At 40.4% G+C, this 23115-nt stretch overlaps 1 protein-coding gene across 3 annotated transcripts in view; it reads left to right on the forward strand.

Moving 5' to 3' along the window:
* prps1b (phosphoribosyl pyrophosphate synthetase 1B) overlaps positions 1-23115 on the forward strand; it is a 56706-nt gene that overhangs the window by 21873 nt on the left and 11718 nt on the right. For all 3 annotated transcript variants that reach the window (XM_072595143.1, XM_072595142.1, XM_072595144.1), the window contains 3 exons: positions 569-752; positions 2736-2834; positions 10044-10168. In XM_072595143.1, coding sequence (XP_072451244.1) covers positions 648-752; positions 2736-2834; positions 10044-10168 — 329 coding nt within the window. In that variant the 5' untranslated portion in view covers positions 569-647. The remainder of the gene's footprint in view (positions 1-568; positions 753-2735; positions 2835-10043; positions 10169-23115) is intronic.

Below are 23115 nucleotides of genomic sequence, written 5' to 3' on the forward strand. Positions count from 1 at the left end.
TAACCTTTGACTGTGACTCTTGTTCTGGACTCCCTGGTCGTCAGGAACATCCTGTGGTTATCCCATCTAGTTCTGTTAAATTTTATAGGTTTCTGAGACCCCACTCAGAGGGATAGCTAGCTGTTCAAAGAAACTGGATTAACAGATAAGGCAAGCCTCCTGGTTACAGATCATGCAAGACATTGGTGGAGAACCTAGACTAGGTGGAAGTTCAGAGCTAGGGTTGCAGTTGTGGATTATCATCATTGCAGAATCAGAGAATTTGATCTGTTCCAGCTAAGTATGGTGATGGATTGCTTGGTTGTTTTTGTGAGAGAGAGAGATATATGCTAAAGTTGACATTTCTTGGATATATAGCCAGGGATAGTTTGGGAGCTTGCAGTTGGGCACTGTTGACCTGGTTATTTTTAAAATTTTATTCCCCCACCTCCATCTTTGCAGCCTCCTTTCAGGTGTGCCAGTATTATGTCATATGTTTCATGTATGCTGTTTCCAGTTTGTAATGCACTGTCCTTTGTGTAACCAAAAGAAAATTTTATTAATTTAATTTCTTACCCTTACCCAACAGCGTGGAGATTGGCGAAAGTGTACGGGGTGAAGATGTTTACATTGTACAGAGTGGTTGTGGAGAAATAAATGACAATTTAATGGAGTTACTCATCATGATTAATGCCTGCAAGATTGCCTCAGCCTGCCGTGTCACTGCAGTCATACCCTGCTTCCCATACGCCAGACAAGATAAGAAGGACAAGGTAGGATCTATGTTCTGAGTTAAAAGTACTTCCAGTTCACGTTAAGAGATTATTTAGGGTTAGCATGAAACTAGCATGAGAATTTTAAATAGGAGTTGATGAGGGGGAAAAAGGAGTAATGAGAGTTAAAAAGGATAGATATGAATAGATGACTAAAACTTGCTAGCATAATTCAGGCTGGATTGGTGGTTGTGGAGCAAGGAAGTGGTAATTGACCAACTGTCACATATCATCAGCATGTGGAATCTGACAAAGCATATAAATGAGGAAGATTCAAGGGGTAAAAGAGTGATACCCCCAGGGCCAGATGGATTCCAACCTAGGGTTTAAAAAGAAATAGGGAGATCGTCGTAGAAATCTTAAATATATTCTTCAAATGTTCTTGATTTGAGAATTGTTCCTTCACACTACACAATTTTACAGCCTAATATTTTAAGAAAAGTGATAGGAAAACAATGGAATTTTAGGCCAATTAGCTTAAAATCACTTGTCAGGAAGTTACAAGCCTATTGTTCAAAATAAGATGACCGTAAACATTTAGCTGATCAGAGAACCAACATGAATTTGTAATGGGTAGGTCATGCCTGATGAATCAGATTTGAGTATTTCAAAGAGTTGACTGAAATTGGAAAGGGGAATGCCTATGGATGTTCATTGAGCTTGCAGGAGGTATTTGTTAAAGCTCAGCATATGTGATTGTTAGCTAAATGTTGAAGCTAAAGTTTAAAACAAATTATTAACCTGGTTAGAAATTTGGTTTAAGGGCAGGGAAAAGAAACAGATAATGGGCAAGTACACCAATTTGTAAGTTGCAGCTAATGGTATCTTTCAAGCATCTGCGTTGCAAATACAACTATTTACATTTACATCTACATTTTACAACTGTTCACTATTGAGTTAAACAATGGACAGAATGTCTTGCATACAGATTTCCAATGACACAAGGATGGGTGATCTGAATTCAGGTACTTAAAAACATTTAGATAACGTGAACAAGTACAGAAAATAATTTTTAAAGTTACTGAATTCAGACCTTTAATCTAAATCTAATTTTTAAAATGTTATAGTACAGTTGGATAGAATTCATATTTAGCTTTGCACAGTACTAAGTGACATTAACAGGAACAAACAGGTCTGAGCATCAAATGTTATGAAAGCTATGTTGATCTTGGATTGAAGGCACTGTAAGACATTTATACTCAAGGATTAAGACACAAGGTGAGGTTAAAACGGGCTAGGATTGTATTCCTTGATTTGATTGAAGTATTCACAGTAAAAGGAGAAGAGAGAGTTTGGATTGGGAGAAACCCTTTCTGGTCACTGGGGTGAATCTCGAACAAAGGACCATAATTATTCAAATCTTTCAGGAGTGAAATAGGAAACAGCTTTCCACACAAAACTAATACAGTTTTGAGACTTATTTTCAAAAAGAACTTTTGTAGTCAAATGTTGTAAGGCAAATGGGCAAAAATGCAAGTTGGTCAGAAATCAGCCTTATTCCCATTGGTGATGGAAAGCCTCTGATGATGCTGTCTACATAATTTAAATAGCTAAAGATGGAATACAGCATGGTTTGCCATATTTGAGCAGTATAGTAGAAGAAAGGCTATGGAGGGGAATGGCATAGCTGAGCATATCAAAGAGTGCATAGGGTGGAGGAAGTGGGGAAGGTGAGGTTTTTTTTCCTTTTCACAATAACGTACTCCTAAAGTTTTACCATTTTTCTCAGTCATGGTAAAACTTTGAGTTTACTCATTGTTATCAGACCCCCAATAATGGCACTTACAGTTGAACAGGAAACTAAAATCAACTTTTTCATTATTTCCTGAAAATATTGTAATTTAATATCTAAAACAGGTGCTTTATGAAATAAATGCCAACAATATTTTTGGATAGGATGTCTAAAACGCATCATAATTATTTTTCAGTTTGTACACCACTGCCTGAGATTTGATTGTAATACTCAATTGGTCTTATTTTCAGAGTCGAGCTCCTATTTCAGCAAAATTAGTTGCTAACATGCTGTCTGTGGCTGGGGCAGATCACATCATCACCATGGATCTGCATGCTTCACAAATACAGGTGAGAAACTCTGCTATATTTGGATTAACAGTTTTATTTTTGTTGGGACAATATGGGTATATAGAGGAACCTTGATTATCCAAATGACACGGGCGGGGAGTATTTTGTTCAAATATCAAATGCCAGATAACACAGTTTGTCCGGATAATCCGAAATTTGGATAATCAAGGTTTCTCTGTAAGTGGGTACAGTTTTCTAAAACTATTCAATTTTTATTGCAGTTTTCTTTCATAGCACTGAACTAATATCAAAACTCAATGTGCTTCTCAGTGAATACAATATTGTATTACTAGTGACATTTCAGGAGCTAAGCAGAGAGCTGAAATTAATTATTAAAATCTTGCCTCAAGTGTTGAACTCACTGAAGCAAATCTTATTGTTTTACATGCTTTACAATTAAAGGTAATTATACAGAAATATTAAATACACATTAAACTACCTGTGTAAAACTTGTAAATCACTAACAGACTTTGAACACAAAATAATTGCTGCTATTTCACATAACCTCATTTAATAATGTTAAAGGACAATTCCCAGCTTTTGTATTGTCTTGCCAAGAATTATTTCATCAACATCAGTGGTAACAAATTCCCAGCTCGGCAAACAGAACCACAACAACAACAAGCACTCGAGCTACAAATCTTCTCCCAAACTTTGATCAGTGGTAACAAGCCAATGTTCCTATATTTGAAAGCACAAGAAGTAGGAGTCAGCCATTTGTCCCCTCAATTCTGCACCATGAACCTGTAAGATATCTAATCTTGTCCTTTCACAAAAAAACACAACGATTCCACCTCATTAAATTATGATTTTCTAAATGCCCTGTTATTGTTTGATTAATAATCATTACAAAAATTTTGGAATTCTTGTCAGAATAATTGACCTCTGTTTTCTTTCTTTGTGTCTCCCTCTCATTATGATTAAGAGTGGTGGCACAGTGGTTAGCTCTGCTGCCTCTCAGCACCAGAGACCCGGGTTCAATTCCCACCTCAGGCAACTCTGTGTGGAGTTTGCACATTCTCCCCTTGTCGACATGGGTTTCCTCTGGGTGCTCCAGTTTCCTCCCACAATCCAAAAATGTGCAGATTAGATGAATTGGCCGTGCTAAAATTGCCCGTAGTTTTAGGTGAAGGGGTAAATGTAGGGGTATGGGTTTGGGTGGGTCGCGCTTCGGCGGGTCGATGTGGACTTGTTGGGCTAAAGGGCCTGTTTCCACACTAAGTAATCTAATCTAATCTAAAAGAGTATTACATTTACAGTTTTTCAATCTACTGGGACATCTCTAGAATCTAGAGAATGTTCAAAGATTGCAAGCTATGCTCCCAACGTATTTCTATAGTTAATTTTTTTTTAAGACCCCTGGTACATAGGTTATCTGATCTATGGAACTAGATGGCCACTGGTCCAATTAATTAACCTAGTGAGTTTTTTCAAGTAATAGTGATTATTTTATGTGTCGTCTTCCCTTTTGCCCTTTGATATTCCACTATATTTGGAAAGCAATTAGTGGCTTTTACCTTGGTGACAAGAAATTAGTGGTGCTGGAAGAGCACAGCAGTTCAGGCAGCATCCAAGGAGCAGCGAAATCGACGTTTCGGGCAAAAGCCCGTCCGAAACGTCGATTTCGCTGCTCCTTGGATGCTGCCTGAACTGCTGTGCTCTTCCAGCACCACTAATCCAGTATTTGGTTTTCAGCATCTGCAGTTATTGTTTTTACCCCGACAAGAAATAAGTGCTTGTTCTTCATGTTTCCCTGTATTTCTCTGTTTTACGTTTCAGTGTTACTTTCTTTTTCAGTGCAGATGCTTGCACCATTTGTTTTATATTTCTTGTTACTTTATGCTCTGTTTCCTCTCCTCTGATAGTTATTTCTGTAAAATTTGGAAGCCAATGATTTTATTGTTTACTACTAACTCTTGCAACATTGTATGCCTTTTTGTTCAACTTTGTGTTTGTTCCTCAGAATATCTTTGACAGTTATAAAACATAACCTAAATGGTTTCTACGGTTCTCTTCTTACCTTATTAACATGTTTTTTTTCAGCCTAATTTAACCAACTCTGTCTTCATTCCTTTGTCATTGCCTTTATTGAATTAGCACGTTACTCAAGATCTTTTCTCGAACACATCGTCGAAGCTCTCCCTCACGTGAAATTGTCCATTATGTTTACAAGCACATTCTCCTAGTATTTCTTGATTGATACTCTGTCCTACAAGGTAGCTATAGTTAGGGAACCTACACACTAGATCCTTCTGTATACTTCTCTCCCATGCCATTTCTAATTTTCACTCAAGCTGATCTTATATATTAATCTTCCAGGGCAAGGTCAAACTAATCTTGCCCTTTGGCAATTAAACTAATTACCTACTCTTCCAAAATGTCAAATACCATTGAACATTGGTAATTTTTCAATCCCAACAATGTAATTTTATCTAATCATCCTCATCTAATTATGCCATTGGTTTATCTAGTCACAAATACTGCAGGCATTCTGATAGAAACCCTTTAGTTTTGTGTTATAAATATGAGAGCACAGTAAAGCAATGTGTTCTGTTCCTTCCTGTCAGACTCTTGGTTATCATTATCCATATCGTTTCTATGCACAATTACCTTCCCTTTATCTTTACATTTATAATTTCCCTTCACCTAAGTCCTACAAACACACAACTGCTCCTGTCTCTCTTCTCCCCCACCCTTTAAGATTAAGTTGATTCATGCATTGTCCTTCCCAATGGTACATCTAACTGTTTCTCAGTGGCACATGAATTTAAATCCTTTTCTCCCCCACAGATCTTTGAGTCATGCATTCAACTTTGATCTTATTTGCCCTATACCTGTTTGCTCTTTTCTCAAATTTATTTATCTTGGGGACTAAATTAAAATGTACACCACTTTCTTTCTTAATTTGTGGCCTTGGTGCCTATGTGGACCATGATGACCAAGTCTTCCCTTTTACCTCAAGTTTTCTTTGACCCCAAAGAGATGGCACTAACCTTGCAGGCAGGCAGTGTGTTTTCAGGACTCATCCTTCTCTGAAGTTGAAAGAGTATCTATTCTTCCTAATACATTCCCTGACTCGGCTGCATACTTTCTCACTGCCCCACATCACTAGCTTCTTGTAACACATGCTGTTAGGTAACTATTAGGCTGAGACGCCTTAAGTGTTAAATTTTGGATCTTTATATGTACCTCATTCCTCATTCCTCATTATACCTTCCTGTCGCCTATAATGGATGACATCTCAAGTGCTTAACCTAAAGGGGTGACTTCCTTCTGGAACAAAGCATCCAGATAATATTCCCTGTATGCCTGAAGCTTGGACTTCAGCTTGTTCACTCTAAACTGTATCTTCTTGACCTGCAAATCTTTGCTGTAGATGTAGTGTGTCACTGGTGTCCATCATCTCACTCATTCTGCGGCTACAAATATCTGCCGTGTCATCTCTGTTGTATTTTGTTTAAACTTTAAAACTTAATTAGTTTGAAATGTTGCTGTTATCTAGATTAAAAATACATAAAAGTTTGTTTTGTTTAATGGATTTAGTTATACACCTAGGTCTTTAGTCCAAAGTTTGGCTTTTTCGAGGGTTGTGGGATTTGCTGGCAGCGCCAGTTTTTATTGGGCATGTCTAACGGCAGTCAAGAAAGTAGTGTTGAGCTGCTGTCTTGAACCGCTGCGTCAATTCGGCGTCAGTACATGCACAATGCTGTTAAGAGAGGAGTTCCAGGATTTTGATTCAGCAATAGTGAAGGAACAATGATGTATTTCAAGTCAGGCTGGTGAGTGGCTTGGAGGAGAATTTGGATGAATTGGTGTTCCCGTGTATCTACTCGCCTTGTCCTTGAAGATGGTAGTGGTCATGGGCTTAGAAGGTGCTGTCATGCTGTTATTGCATGTCAGTGGTGGATGGAACAAATGATTGTGATTGTAATGCCAATTAAGCAGACTGCTTTATCTTGGATATGATCAAGCTTCTTGAATATGGTTGGAGCTGCACTCATCCAGGCAAGTGGGGAACATTTCATGAGGTTCCCTATAGATGCTGGACAGGCTTTAGAGAGTCAGAAGGTGAGTTATTTGCCACAGGAATCTTAGCCTTTGATCTTTTTTTGTGGCCAGTGTATTCATATATGGTTTACTTTACTGTCAGTGATAAGTCCCAAGAAGTTGATAATGACTATTTCAGCAATGGTAATGCTATTGAATGTAATGGTTGTTTTTTTTTAATGGAGATGGTCGTTGCCTGACACTAGTGTGGTGCGAATGTTACTTTACATTTGCCAGCGCAAATCAGGATATTGTCCAAGTGCAGTAAGACATGGACATGGACTGCTTCAGTGTCTAAGGATTCCTGAACATTGTGTAGCCATCAGCAGATGTCGTGTTTTCTGACCATATGATGGAAGGAAGATCATGACCTAAAGATGGTTGGGCCTAGGACACTGGCATCAGGAACTCCTGCTGAGATGACTGACTTCCTGCAATCACAGGCATCATCTTTTGTGCTATGTATGAATCCAGCTAATGGAGAGATTCCCATTTGCTGTGGTTCTGCTAAGATTCCTTGGAAGTTATACTCAGTAAAATGTTGCATTAATGTTGAACTCTATTGCTGTTGCCTCATTTTAGGAGTTTAGCACACTAATCCATGTTTGAGTCAAGATTGTAATGAGATCAGGAGCTGAGTGATTCTGACCAAACCCAAACTTAAATGTAAGGTGGTTCCTAAGTAGAGGCCACTTGATGGCAATATTGATGTCACCTCCTGTCACTCTACTGATCAAGAAAAGACTATTAGGGTTTGTCATTTTTATATGTGGGACATACCTATGCAGTTTTCTACACTGCTGGATAAATGTAACTATAGTGCTTGGCTAGGTACGTAGCTAGTTATGGAGCACAAGTTTTTAGTACTACTCTGGAATATTATCAGTGCCCAAACCTCTAGTATCCAGTGCTTTCAGCTGCTTTTTGATATCAATTGGAATAATTGAATTAGCTGAAGAATGACTGCTAATGATGCTGGGGAGCACCAATAGATTTAGAACTGATATGTAGCGTTCCACCATCATTTGAGGATATGAATATTTGTGGAGGTACCACTGACATTGCTTTGTGGCTGTCCAGACTTGAATCTTCAATTTAGGGCAGTACATATCAGTACTGTCATGGACATTTACTGCAGGCAGATTGGTCAGCATGCTGTTCGCATTCTTGTCTATTCCCTCAACAGTTACTTCTTTTATGACTCGACCGCCTTGGTGAGTAGTGGTGCTATCAAGCCACTCTTATTGATGAACATTGTAAAATGCCAAATCCATAGTACACTCTGCAGTTTTGCCACCCTTGATGCTTCCAATAAGTACTCAAACATGGATTTCAAAGGGAGCAGTAAGTGGTGATCAGCAGAAGATTTCCGATTTTGACCTGAATTCCTGATGAAGAGCTTATGCTTAAAACATCAATTCTCTTCCTCCTTGGATGCTGCCTGACTGGCTGTGCTTTTCCAGTGCCACACCTTTTGACCCTGATGAAATCTACAACTGGTTAGTGCGCGTACTGTTTTATTTAGACTCATAGAAATGTACAGCATGGAAACAGACCCTTAGGTCCAACCTGTCCATGCCGACCAGATATCCCAACCCAATCTAGTCCCACCTGACAGCACCCGGCCCATATCCCTCCAAACCCTTCCTATTCATATACCCATCCAAATGCCTCTTAAATGTTACAATTGTACCAGCCTCCACCACTTCCTCTGGTAGCTCATTCCATACTCGTACCACCCTCTATGTGAAAAAGTTGCCCCTTAGGTCTCTTTTATATCTTTCCCCTCTCACCCTAAACCTACGCCCTCTAGTCCTGGACTCCCTGATCCCAGGGAAAAGACTTTGCCTATTTACCCTATCCATGCCCCTCATGATTTTGTAAACCTTTATAAGGTCACCCTTCAGACTCCGACGCTCTAGGGAAAACAGCCCCAGCCTGTTCAACCTCTCTCTATAGCTCAAATCCTCCAACCCTGGTAACATCCTTCTTATTGTTTTCTGAACCCTTTCAAGTTTCACAACATCTTTCCGATAGGAAGGAGACCAGAATTGCACACAATATTCCAAAAGTGGCTTAACCAATGTCCTGTACAGCCGCAACATGACCTCCCAACACCTGTACTCTATACTCTGACCAATAAATGAAAGCATACCAAACGTCGCCTTCACTATCCTATCTATCTGCGACTCCACTTTCAAGGAGCTATGAACCTGCGCTTTGTTCAACAACACTCCCTAGGACCTTACCATTAAGTGTATAAGTCCTGCTAAGATTTGCTTTCCCAAAATGCAGCACCTTGCATTTATCTGAATTAAACTCCATCTGCCACTTCTCAGCCCATTGGCCCATCTGGTCCAGATCCTGTTGTAATCTGAGGTAACCCTCTTCGTTGTCCACTACACCTCCAATTTTACTTATTCAGATTGAAGTTTGTACCTTTCTGTCTTCTGTTCCTATGTCTTCTAAGTCAGTGTGCTGTTTTGACAAGAAAAGAAAATTTCATCAAACAATTGCTTACCTTCATTTCTGTGATATCACACTTTGAGTACATTCCCCTTTCTTTAGAACTCTTGATTCAAAGCTGCTTTTAAATGCTCCACTCTCCCTATCTATCTGATCTGCCATTACTGGTTGTTCCAGCAAAAGTTTCATACATGCTAGTCTTCCAGTGATTAGGACTGGAATGTGTACATAGTGCAAGGGGGGGGGTATGAACTTGGATGTAATACTTCAGACAGTTATTACAAAGTGTCAGAGGATTGACCTGCACACATACACAGGCAGAAGTGGGTATTGCAGATGCTGGGGATCAGAGTCAAGATTAGAATGGTGCTGGAAAAGCCCAGCAAGTCAGGCAGCATTCAAGGAGCAGGAAAATTGATGTTTCAGGCGAAAGCCCTTCATCAGGAATCAACACGCACACAACCCAGTTTGGATCAGTATTTTTGAGAATTGGGAAAATTTGGAATCTTTTAAGTAGAATGACAAATTTATGTCATTATGATTTTTTTGTTAATTTATTATGATATGATGCCATTTAACCATGTGTTTATGAAAATATCTTGCATGTTTTCTCCAATAATAGGATAAAAACTTCCTACTCACTGTTGTGTATGCTTGTATTACACTAAATTCCACTGACTCTTGTTTGTCCCATAGGGTTTCTTTGATATTCCAGTAGATAACCTGTATGCTGAACCAGCAGTCCTAAAGTGGATTAAGGAGAATATCCCAGAATGGAAAAACGGCATCATAGTGTCTCCAGATGCTGGTGGAGCCAAAAGGTAGGTGGTCAGAAGATTGCAAAAGATAAAATTACAGACAGAATTTTCACCTTGGAGGCCTGTAAAACACTCATTATCAGAACCGTGACCAATTATACATCCTTTTGTGGTTTCCTTGCCATTATGGAAAAGATTCTCTTTGACATTAGCAGGGAAACACCAAAGGACAACAAAACATGTGCAAGAAACTCATCTGGTCTGGCAGCATCTGTGTAGAGAAAAACAGCTTACGTTTCAAGTCCAGTAGCCCCTCATCAGAATGCATCTTTAGTCTTTTTGTTTTATGTTAACATAAACCAACCCTTGTTTTAATTCAGTGCTGTTTTTCATTAAATTTTATATTGAATGTAACTATTTGTAGTTTTATCCTGTTTTAAAGAAATTCTGAACTAAGGTGCCTCAGTTTTAATAGCTTTTGAACTAGTTTTGAAATTAAATTAATTAGAATGATTAAGTTCATACTTTGTTGTAATTGTAGTCTTTGTGCCTTTTAAACCCTTCTTAAAAGATATCTAGTTCCAAGTCTGGAATACTTGTCAATGTTCCACCAAAATCGGATTTCAGGGCCATTTTCATGCTACTATAATATCTCTCCTAAATTCAGAAGAAGCTAGTGACTAATCACAATATTTTTGCATTTCAAATGAATGGTGTAATACCTTCTTCAAGCAAATGTGGTCATGTGCTTTTTTAGGGGAACACTTTGGTTATTCTGTAAAATCTTGATATTTTAGAAGGGTACTAAGCTGGATCCATTAGACAAGAAGAAATAGGAACAGGAGTTTAGGCCACTTAGCCCCTCGAATCTGCTCCAATATTCTGTAGGGTCATGGCTGATACTGACATTCCTCACATCCACTTTTCTGCCTTTTCCCTTTTAACCCTTGATTCCCCCATTGATCAAGAATCTGTCTCATCATTAAATATATACAAGGACTCTGTTCCTACAATTCTCTGGCAAGGAGTTTTAAAGATTCTTAGCTTCTGAGAAAATAAATTCCTCATTGTCTCAAACTTAAATTGGCACCCCTTAATTGTCAGACTATGCCCTTTGGTCCCAGACTGACTCCTGAGGGGAAACATCCTATCAGCATTTACCCTATCAAGTCCCTTAAGAATCCTGTATGGTTCGATAAGATCACCTCTCACTCTTTAAGCTCCAGTGAATAGATTCCCAAACTATTTAATCTTGGTCATAAGACAATACCTTCAAACTAGGGATCATCCCAGTGAACTTTTTCTGAGCTGCCTCCATTGAAATCATCTTCCCTTAAATAAGGGAACAAAAACTGTCCACAGTACTCCAAATGTGGTCTCACCAGCGCCTTGTACAATTGTAGTAAGACTTACCTACTCTTGTACTCTACACCCCCATGCCCCCAAATTAATGGCAAACATTCCATTAGCTGACTTGATTACGCTGCACACCCGTATGCTAGCTTTCTGTGTTTCATGCATAATTACCCCAAAGTCCTTTTGTGTTGTAGCTTTCTTCAGCTTTTCTCTATTTTAAACTTATTGTTCTTTTGGTCTCACTTCCAAAATTTTCTCTCCTTCAATTCCATTTGCCAACTTTTTGCCCACTTAACCCATCAATATCTCTCCACATCCCTCTTGTAACCAGCCTTTTCAACTATTTTCGTGTTGTCTGCAAACCTCCTCTGAGGGACAGGATTTACATGCATTTGGAAGAGCAAGAACTGATTAGGGACAGTCAATGTAGCTTTGTGCGATGGAAGTTACATCTGATTAACTCAATGGTGTTTTGTTTTGAAAAAGTGACAAAGAAGATTGATCGAAGGTAGTGCAGTAGACATTGTCTATATGGACTTCAGTAAGGCATTCGACAAAGTTCTACATAGGTAAAAGTTCTACATAGACTGGTTAGCAAGATTAGATCTCATGGAATTCAGGGGAGCTAGCCAATTGGTTGAAATATTGGCTTGAAGGTAGGAGACAGAGGATAGTGGTAGAGGGTTGTTTTCAGACTTGAGGCCTGAGACCAGTGAGGTACCACAAAGATTGATGCTTGGTCCACTGCTTTTCATCATTTATATAAATGACTTGGTTGTGAGTATAGGAGATATGGCTGCAAGTTTGCACATGACACCAAAATTGATGGTGTAGTGGACAATGAAGAAGGTTATCTCCGTAAAATGAAACCTTGATCAGATGAACCAGTGGACTGAGGTGTAGCAGGTGGAGTTACATTTATTTAAATTAGAGTTGTTGCATTTTAGTAAGGCAAATCAGGGCAGGACTTGTATACCTAATGGTAGGACCCTGGGACATGTTGCCAAATAGTCTAGACCAGTCCAGACCCCCTTGAAATATTTCAAGAAAGTAGCCCAGACCCTAACTTTGCTAGTTGTTTTGAGCAGGTGTTTAGTGGATGTTCCAGGAGTGATGCAGCTCGCACAATCATCTGGTTTTAAACAAAACAGAATTTATTTGCAAGATTACCAGATGAAACACAAATGAAAGAGAACAGAATATAGAATAACTTAACCTATCCAAAACCCAACAGATCATCCTGACAAAGGAAGTCAGGAAATGTATTAAAGAAAAAGAGAGATCCTATAAAGTGGCCAAGAGCAGTGGGAAATCAGAATATTGGGAAGGCTACAAAAACAAACAGAGGATAACAAAGAGAGTAATAAGAAAGGAGAGGATCAAATATGAAGGTAGGCTAGCCAGTAATATTAGAAATGATAGTAAAAGTTTCTTTCAATACATAAGAAACAAACGACAGACAAAAGTTGACATTGGGCCACTTCAAACTGATGCTAGAAGCCTAGTGATGGGAGATAAGGAAATAGCAGGAGAACTTAACAAGTACTTTGCGTCATTTTCACAGTGGAAGACAGGAGTAATATCCCAACAATTAAAGGGAGTCAGGAGGCTGAGTTGAGTATGGTTGTCATTACAAAAGAGATAGTGCTAGAAAAGCTAAAAAGTCTTAAAATTGATAAATCTCCTGGCCCCGATGGGATACATCCTAGAGTTCTGAGAGAGGTGGCTGAGGAAATAGCGGAAGCATTGGTTGAGATCTTTCAAGAGTCACTGCAGTCACGGAAAGTCCCGGATGATTGGAAGATCGCGGTTGTAACCTCTTTGTTCAAGAAAGTATCAAGACAAAAGATGGAAAATTATAGGCCAATTAGCCTAACGTCGGTTGTTGGTAAAATTCTAGAATCCACCATGAAGGATGAGGTTTCTAAATTCTTAGAGCAGAGTCTGATTAGACCAAGTCAACATGGATTTACTAAGGGGAGGTCATGCCTGACAAACCTGTTGGAATTCTTTGAAGAGGTGACAAGTAGGTTAGACCAGGGAAACCCAGTGGATGTGGTCTATCTAGACTTCCAAAAGGCCTTTGATAAGGTGCCACACGGGAGGCTGCTGAGCAAGGTGAGGGCCCATGGTGTTTGAGGTGAGCTACTGGGATGGATTGAGGATTGGCTGTCTCACAGAAGGCAGAGAGTTGGGATAAAAGGTTCTTTTTCAGAATGGCAGCCGGTGACGAGCGGTGTTCCGCAGGGTTCAGTGTTGGGTCCACAGCTGTTCGCATTATATATTAATGATCTGGATGAAGGGACTGGGGGCATTCGAGCGAAGTTTGCAGATGATACGAAGTTAGGTGGACAGGCAGGTAGTACTGAGGAAGTGGGGAGGCTGCAGAAGGATCTAGACAGTTTGGGATTCAACGTGAACAAATGTGAGGTCTTGTACTTTGGCAAAAAGAATAAAAGCACAGACTACTTTCTAAACGGTGAGAAAATTCGTAAAGCCAAAGTACAAAGGGATCTGGGTGTGCAAGTCGAGGATTCTCTAAAGGTCAACATGCAGGTTGAGTCTGTGATTAAGAAAGTGAATGCAATGTTGTCACTTATCTCAAGAGGGTTGGAATATAAAAGTACCATTGTGCTACTGAGACTTTATAAAGCTCTGGTTGGGCCCCATTTGGAGTTACTGTGTCCAGTTTTGGTCCCCACACCTCAGGAAGGACATACTGGCACTGGAACGTGTCCAGTGGAGATTCACACGGATGATCCCTGGAATGGTAGGTCTAACACATGAGGAACGGCTGAGGATCCTGGAATTGTATTCATTGGAGTTTAGAAGATTAAGGGGAGACTTAATAGAGACGTACAAGATAATACATGGCTTGGAAAGGGTGGATGCTAGGAAATTGTTTCCGTTAGGTGAGGAGACTAGGACCCGTGGACACAGCCTTAGAATTAGAGGGGGTAAATTCAGAACAGAAATGCGGAGACATTTCCTCAGCCAGAGAGTGGTGGGCCTGTGGAATTCATTGCCGCAGAGTGCAGTGGAGGCCGGGACGCTAAATGTCTTCAAGGCAGAGATTGATAGATTCTTGTTGTCTCGGGGAATTAAGGGCTACGGGGAGAATGTGGGTAAGTGGAGTTGAAGTGTCCAGCAGCCATGATTGAATGGCGGAGTGGACTCGATGGGCCGAATGGCCTTACTTCCACTCCTATGTCTTATGGTCTTATCCTAACTTAATGATGCTATTCCAAATACTTGCAACAATCCCCTAAAACACCCCTTTGCAAAAAAAAAAGTAACAATCCAACACTGGTTCTTGCGAGAGAGATGTCAGAGAGAGAGCATTTTTCATACTAAATGACATAACATTAAATTGATACAGTCCATTCATGGTTATGAAGGCTGGAATTGTCTTCGTTCTTTCGGAAGTAGGTACCTGCCAGTATCCTGTGAGCAAATCCAATTTAGAAATACAAGTTGCTTGTCCCACCTTTTCAACCCAGTCTTCCAAGTGTGGAATCAGATATGCATCAGTCTTTGTAACTGCATTAATTTTGCAATAGTCCACACATAACCATTAGATACAATCAGGTTTTGGCACAGTTACAATGGGTGAGCGCCAGTCAATGTAACTCAGTTTGATTATATCATCTTGGAGAATGTGTTCAATCTCCTTTTGAATCTGTGCCAACTTTAGAGTGTTACGCTTATAAGGATGTTGCTTAATCGGAACAATGTCTCTGAAATCTACATCATACACAATCAGGTTAGTACTTCCCAGCTTATTTCCACATACCTCCCATGCAATAGTAAGAACTCTTTCAGGTCATTTCAATTTTCCTCTGGAAGGAAACTCAACTCAATAATTTCTCCCAATTTTTGACAACTTCCTCATTTTCCAATTTAATTTGAGGAATGTCCAATTCAGAATCCTCTGAACTTGGTTCTTCCCTCTGTGTTGTAACCAGTAACACAGTTTCCTTTGGCTTTCCTTCCCTGTCAAAATAACTTCTGAGCATATTCACATGACATGCTCGGAGATTCCTTTCTGTTCTTATCAAATAGTTCACCTCACTCCATTTCCTTTTAACTTGATAAGTCCACTAAATCTATCCCTGGAAGTAACACTAACACCTTTATAGCAAAAATTGAGAGTTTTTGATTTCTTTCTGCTCCTGCTGCATTGTATGTTGTGATACTTTTAAATGCTGTCTAGCCAACTCCCCCGCTTTATTTAATCATTCCCAAAAATTTGACACACAGTCCAAATATGTGGTCTCTGAATTATGATTTGCCAGCTTCTCCTTAATTAATTGAGTGGTCCTCTCACTTCATGCCCAAAATCTAATTCAGATGGACTGAATTTTGTCCGTTCATTTGGTGCATCTCTGTTCGCAAAAAGTATAGATGGAATTCCCTTATCCCAATCATTTGTAGTCTTGACTATAAGCCCTCAACATAGTCATTAATGTCTGCTACCTTTCAAGCACTTCCTGCAACTCTAGATAGTAGATTTGAATTGTTTTATTCCTAAGCTGTCCATAACTTTCATGAATGATTTCAATGTGAAGTTTGACCTTATCTGTGAGTAGTCCGTATCTAGTGAAAAATTTGATTAAATCCTCTACAATCCTTTTAGCTGTGACATTGTGTAATGGAATGAGTCTGGAAATCTAGTGGACACATCATTATTAACAAATACTAATTTCCACATTTCGTTTTAGGTAGGGATCCTGTGCAATCAATTAAGACTCTTGTAAAAGGTTCCTCAAATGCAGGAATAGATATTAAAGGTGCGGGTTTTATTACTGCCTGTGGTTCTCCAATTACCTGACATATGACATGTCTGGCAAAATTCAACTACATCCTTGTGCAGTTCAGGCCAATAAAAAAAATTTTGTATTTTAGCTTGGGGTTTACTTCTCCCCAAATGATCCCCTACTGGCAGTTTGTACGTCACTCTCAACACCTCTATTCTGTAACCCGCTGATGAACGTCTGCCCATTTCTCATCTGCCTGAATATGTGATGATCTCCATTTCCTCATTAAGATATCATTTTTAAAATAGTAGCATTCAGGGATATGTTCAGATTCTTTTTCCATATATGCCTTTTGATACAACTGCTTTAAATTTTCATCTTTCTGCTATTACTCAGTTAATTTATCTGAGCTAAAGATGTCTGCTTTGTCATCTATCTGCTCCTGGTTTGTCAAACATTCAAATAAACGGGGGGTCTGCTAATTCCACTTCCACTTTCCTATCTATACTGTTTGATCTATTCTGTTTCAACTGGTGACGGTGACCTCATTACCACACAATCAGGAAAAACCCCAGGATATGTGTCATGCTTTGCTTCAGGTGCCTGAGTTTCCACTGGCTTTTCAACCATACTAAGCAGTACTCCTACCTGTGAACCAGTTATGTCGTTAGCAAGGACAGATTGTATTTCTGGAGCTGCGAGTTTGTCCAATACTCCTACCACAATTTCTCCACTCTTCACTGGACACTCTAACCTCACGCTACATAATTGAGCATATCACCTTTTCTGGCAGTACTCCTTCAGAGGTGCATATCTTTCAGTCACAGACTGAGAGGATCCTGTCTCTCTCAACATTGTAACCTCTTTACCTGCCTGTGTAAGTAAATGTTACCTTTGCAGGTATATGGTTGAAGAAGATCTGGCACTTCCTCCTTGCACAACCTCGTCTGAGTTGGTTATACTGGTGCAACTTTCTAGCCTCTGTTATCACTCCTACAAAATTCACTGGTTTATCCTGTTTTCCTACATCTGGCTTCCGAATGCTTTTCCTAACCCACCAACACTGATTTCATGTGACCTAATTTAATACACCGGAGCTTTTAAATTTCTCTTTCCCCTTCGAGTTTTCACCCTCTGGTAAGTTATCCCTATGATCTTCACCAAGATAGACGTTTCCCTTTCGATGTGAGGATTTCTCTCTTTCCCAATTTCTATCCCTCACGGATTGAAATTGAGTTACACTTTGATTTATGGACCAACTCATGGTCATTAATCATTTCAGCTGCTGATTTTGCCCTTTTAACTCTCTGTTCTTTCACATGAGTTCTCACTGCTTCAGGAAGTAAATGTTTAAATTCCTCCAAAATAATTGTCTCTCTGAAAGTGTCCTAGGTTTGCTGTATTTTTAATGCCCTTATCCAATGATCAAAATTACTTTGTTTGATCCTTTCAAACCCAATGTGGGTTTGACCAGCATCCCTCCTTAGATTCCTGAAATGTCTGTAGGCCTCTGGCACAAGCTCATGTGCACTTAAAATGGTTTTCTTTACCTCCTCATATACTTCAGATACCACCTCTGATGTGACTACCTCACTAGCTCTACCTTCAAGTTTTGTTTGGATCAACAAAACCCACATGCTCAGTGGTCACTGCATTTGTTTAGTGGTCTTTTCAAATGAGATGAAAAAGGCTTCCATATCCTTCTCATCAAATTTGGCAATTCATGAATATATTTAAACAGTTTCTCACCAGGCCTTTGACTACCATGGGTTTGCTCATCCTCACTCTCTTCCTCACCAAGCTTAACTACTAGACTACTGCTGTAATTATTGTCTGCTAATTTCAGCAGCTTTACTTTTATTCACCTTTTGTAAAACCACCAAAGTCACTTCTTCCACCCCCCTGAAAGCTCTTTGTGACTTAAATAGCCATTGCTACCCCAAGCACTGTTTAAACCAACTGAAATCAACACCCAGAGCAAAAGACACTAACACCTGCCACTCGCAGCCTTTGAGTCGGTCAACACTAATCCTAATTTGGAACTACAGAACAAATCCTGCAATGACCTTCCAATCTGTTGTGGGCCAGACCAGGCCAGACCCTCAAACATTTCGGGAAAGTAGCCTGGACCCTAACTTTACTAGTTGTTTTAAACAGGTGTACATACTAGAGAAGGTGCAAAACTTGACCTACTCTTAGGAAATAAGGCAGGGCAGGTGACTGAGGTTTTCATTGGGGGAGCGCTTTGGGGCTAATGACCATGTTCTATTAGTTTTAAAATAATGATAGAAAAGGATAGACCAGATCTAAAAGTTGAAGTTCTAAATTGGAGGAAGGCTAATTTTGACAGTGTTACGCAAGAACTTTCAAAAGCTGACTAGGAGCAGATGTTCACAGGTAAAGGAACAGCTGGAAAATGGGAAGCCATCAGAAATGAGATAACGAGAGTCCAGGAGACAGTATATTCCTGTTAGAGTAAAAGGAAAGGCTGGTAGGTGTAGGGAATGCTGGATGACTCGAGCAATTGAGGGTTTTGTTAAGAAAAAAAAGGAAGCATGTCAGGTGTACATAGGAAAGATCGGGTAAATCCTTAGAGTATAAAGGCAGTAGGAGTATGTTTAAGAGGGAAATCAGGAGGGCAAAAAGGGACATGAGATAGCTTTGGCAAATTGAGTTAAGGAGAATCCAAAGGGTTTTTACAAATACATCAAGGAGAAAAGGGTAATTAGAGAGAGAATAGGGCCTCTCAAAGATCAGCAAGGCGGCCTTTGTGTGGTGCCGCAAGAGGTGGGGGAGATACTATACAAGTATTTTGCATCAGTGTTTACTGTGGAGGAGGACATGGGAGATATAGAATGTTGGAAAATAGTCGGTGGCATCTTGAAAAATGTCCGTATTACTGAGGAGGTGGTGCTGGATGTCTTGAAATGCACAAAGGTGGATAAATCCCTAGGACCTGATCAGGTGTGCCCTAGAACTCTGTGGGAAGCTAGGGAAGTGATTGCTGGGCCCCTTGTTTAGATAGTTGTATCATCAATAGTCACAGGTGAGGTGTCAGAAGACTGAAGTTTGGCTAATGTGGTGCCACTGTTTAAGGTGGTAAGGACAAACCAGGGAACTATAGACCAGTGAGCCTTACATCGGTGGTGGACAAGTTGTTGGAGGGAATCCTGAGGGATAAGATTTAACATATTTAGAAAGACAAGGACTGATTAGAGATAATCAACATGGCTTTGAGCGTGGGAAATCATGTCTCAAACTTGATTGAGTTTTTTGAAAAAGTAACCAAGAGGATTGATGAGGACAGAGTGGTGGACGTGATCTATATGGACTTCAGTAAGGCATTCGACAAGGTTTCCCATGGGAGACTGGTTAGCAAGGTTAGATCTCATGGAATACAGGGAGAACTAGCCATTTGGACACATAACTGGCTCAAAGATAGAAGACAGAGGGTGGTGGTGGAGGGTTGTTTTACTGACTGGAGGCCTCTGACCAGTGGAGTGGCACAAGGATCAGTGCTAGGTCCACTACTTTTTGACATTTATATAAATAATTTGGATATGAACATAAGAGGTATAGTTAGTAAGTTTGCAGATGACACCAAAATTGGAGGTGTAGTGGGTAGGGAAAAAGGTTACCTCAGATTACAATGGGATCTTGATCAGATGGGCCAATGGGCTGAGGAGTGGCAGATGGAGTTTAATTTAGATAAATGCGAGGTGCTGCATTTTGGGAAAGCAAATCTTAGCAGGACTTACACACTTAATTGTAAGGTCCTAGAGAGTGTTGCTGAACAAGGAAACCTTGGAGTGCAGGGTCATAGCTCCTTGAAAGTGGAGTCGCAGGTAGATAGGATTGTGAAGGCGGCATTTGGTATGTTTTCCTTCATTGGTCAGAGTATTGACTACAGGAGTTGGGAAGTAATATTGTGGCTGTACAGGACATTGTTGGAATATTGCGTGTAAATCTTGTCTCCTTCCTATCAGAAAGATGTTGTGAAACTTGAAAGGGTTCAGAAAAAATTAACAAGGATATTGCCAGGGTTGGAGGATTTGAGCGAGGGAGAGGTTGAACAGGCTGGGGCTGTTTTCCCTGAAGCGTTGGAGTCTGATGGGTGACCTTAGAAGTTTATAAAATCATGAGGGGCATGGATAGGACAAATAGACCAAGTCTTTTCCCTGGGGTCGGGGAGTCCACAAATAGAGGGCATAGGTTTAGGGTGAGAGAGGAAAGATATAAAGAGACCTAAGGGGAATCTTTTTCACAAAGAGGCTGGTGCACGTATGGAGTGCCAGAGGAAGTGGTGAAGGCAGGTACAATTGCAACATTTAAAAGGCATCTGGATGTGTGTATGAATAGGAAGGGTTGAGAGGGATATGGGCCAAGTAGTGGCAAATGGGACTAGATTAGGTGGGGATATCTGGTCGGCATGGACGCGTTGGACCAAAGGGTCTGTTTCCTTGCTGTACATCTGTGACTGTAACTCTCTGAGATGTAAAGTGGATATTCCAGGAGTGACGCAGCTGGGCCAAATGTCTAGTTTTAATCAAAGCAAAATTTATTTGCAAGATTATCAAATGAAACACAAACAAAAGAAAGCAAAATATAGAATAACTTAACCTATTCGAAAACCCATCAGATCATCCCAAATTAATGGTACTATTCCAAATAACTTGCAACACTCCCCAAAAACACCCCTTTGCAAACAAAAAGGGAAAAATCCAACACTAGTTCTTGCAGGAGAGATGTCAGGGAGGGGGGAGAATCAGCGTGGACCTGCTTCTTTGGGTCCAGCAGTGTCACAACTGCTTGCTAAAACCAAACCAGAGGAAAGCTGAACTGTGACAGCTGTCCACTCCTTTTTCTTTGTACGCAAGTGTTTTTTTAAAACTCGAAAGCCTTTTTTTGGGGCACTTTCTGTTAGCTATCATCAAATTCCCCCTTAAATCCATCCAAGTCCGACCTCTCGGCAACTGTGCATTAATGACCCCTCTGATTTTAAAAGAAACCAAGGGCAACATAACTTTGTTAAAGGAGCAGCTTCATCACAAAAGAAAGAGGCCTAAAAGTGCAGGTGCATAGCTCCTCGAAAGTGGAGTTGCAGGTAAACAGTGTGATGAAGAAGGCATTTGGCACGCTTGCCGTCATTGATCAGAACATTGAGTATAGGAATTGGGATGTCATAATGTGGCTTACAGGACATTGGCTAGACCATGTTTAGAATACTGTGTCCAGTTCTGGCCTCCCTTCTGTAGGAAAGTTGTTATTAAACTTGAAAGCGTTCAGAAAAGATTTACAAGAATGTTGCTATGGGGAGAGGCTGAGTAGGCTGGGCCTTTTTTTTTCCCTGGAGTGTCAGAGGCTGAGAAGTGACCTTATAGAGGTTTATAAAATCATGGGGGTCGTGGATATGGTGAATAGCCAGGTTCTTTTTCCTGGGGTAGGGCAGTCCAGAACTAGAGAGCATAGGTTTAAGGTGAGAGGGGAAAGATTTGAAATTGGGTTGGGATATCTGGTTAGCGTGGACAGGTTAGACCGAAGGGTCTGTTTCCATGCTGTACATCTCTGTGACAACTTTCACGCAGAGGGTGGTGCGTGTATGGAATAAGCTGCCAGAGGAAGTGGTGGAGGCTGGTACAATTCCAACATTTAAAAGGAAACTGGGTGAGTACATGAGTAGGAAGGGTTTATAGGGATATGGGCCAATGCTGGCAAATGGAACTAGACCAGTTTAGGAGATCTAGTCAATGTAGATAAGTTGGACCAAAAGGTCTGTTTCCGTGCTGTATAACTCTATAAGTCATTAGCTGTATTCTGTAAGCAGTTGCAGTCCCAGCATTTACCCTTGTGATACTCCATTGTCAATCTGAAAAAGAACCCTTACCCCTATTCACTGTTTACTCTAAAATGTTGATTGGCCTGTAAACTGTGGAAAAGAACAGTTATGAATCACGTTTTTCCAGTCTATTTGTCCTTTTATCTTTTGATCTTCAATGTTTCAAGACCCAACAAATGATTGATTTAATTATCTCTTTCATCCAATCTCGATCATTTATAGGATCATGAGAAATAGGTGCAGGAGTAGGCCATTTGGTTCACTGAGGCTGCTCTGCCATTCAGTAAAATTATAACTCATTGTGGCCTTACCTCCATATCCTTTGAGTTCCTTGTCGGTCAACAATCTCTCTATCTCGGCCTTGATAAATGTTCATTCATTTAGACTACTATAGAAGTGACTCCCACTGATTGATGACCTTTGACAGAATATTCAGCAGGTCTGATAGCATCTGTGGAGAGCAATCAGTTACTGTTTCAGGTGGAGTGACCCTTCCTCAGAATAGGAAGGTTCCTGATTGCTGAATCTTCAATCCATGCTACCTTGCTTGTTGGAAGCAGTTGAAGGGATGGTGTTGGATAGTACATACAATTACACCTACAAACAGTGGGAAGTATTCTATCGAGAGTTGTGAAGGCAGCCCAGTCCATCATGCAAACACACCTTCTATCCATTGACTCCATCTATACGTACTTCTGCCTCAGGAAAGCAACCAGCATAATCAAAGACTTCCTCCCATCCAGCTTATACACTCTTCCACGTTCTTCCATTGGGCAGATGATGTAAAAGTTTGAAAACATGTACGAATAGATTCAAAAACTGCTTTTTCCCCAGTGTTATCAGACTTTTAAATACACCGCTCAAATGTGAATTTTGACCTCTCTCTTCCCACCCCCCTCCTCTCTCTTCCCACCCCCCTCCTCTCTCTTCCCACCCCCCTCCTCTCTCTTCCCACCCCCCTCCTCTCTCTTCCCACCCCCCTCCTCTCTCTTCCCACCCCCCTCCTCTCTCTTCCCACCCCCCTCCTCTCTCTTCCCACCCCCCCTCCTCTCTCTTCCCAC

The sequence above is a fragment of the Chiloscyllium punctatum genome, chromosome 25 (genome assembly GCF_047496795.1).
Source record: "Chiloscyllium punctatum isolate Juve2018m chromosome 25, sChiPun1.3, whole genome shotgun sequence".
In the NCBI taxonomy this organism is placed as follows: Eukaryota; Metazoa; Chordata; class Chondrichthyes; order Orectolobiformes; family Hemiscylliidae; genus Chiloscyllium; species Chiloscyllium punctatum.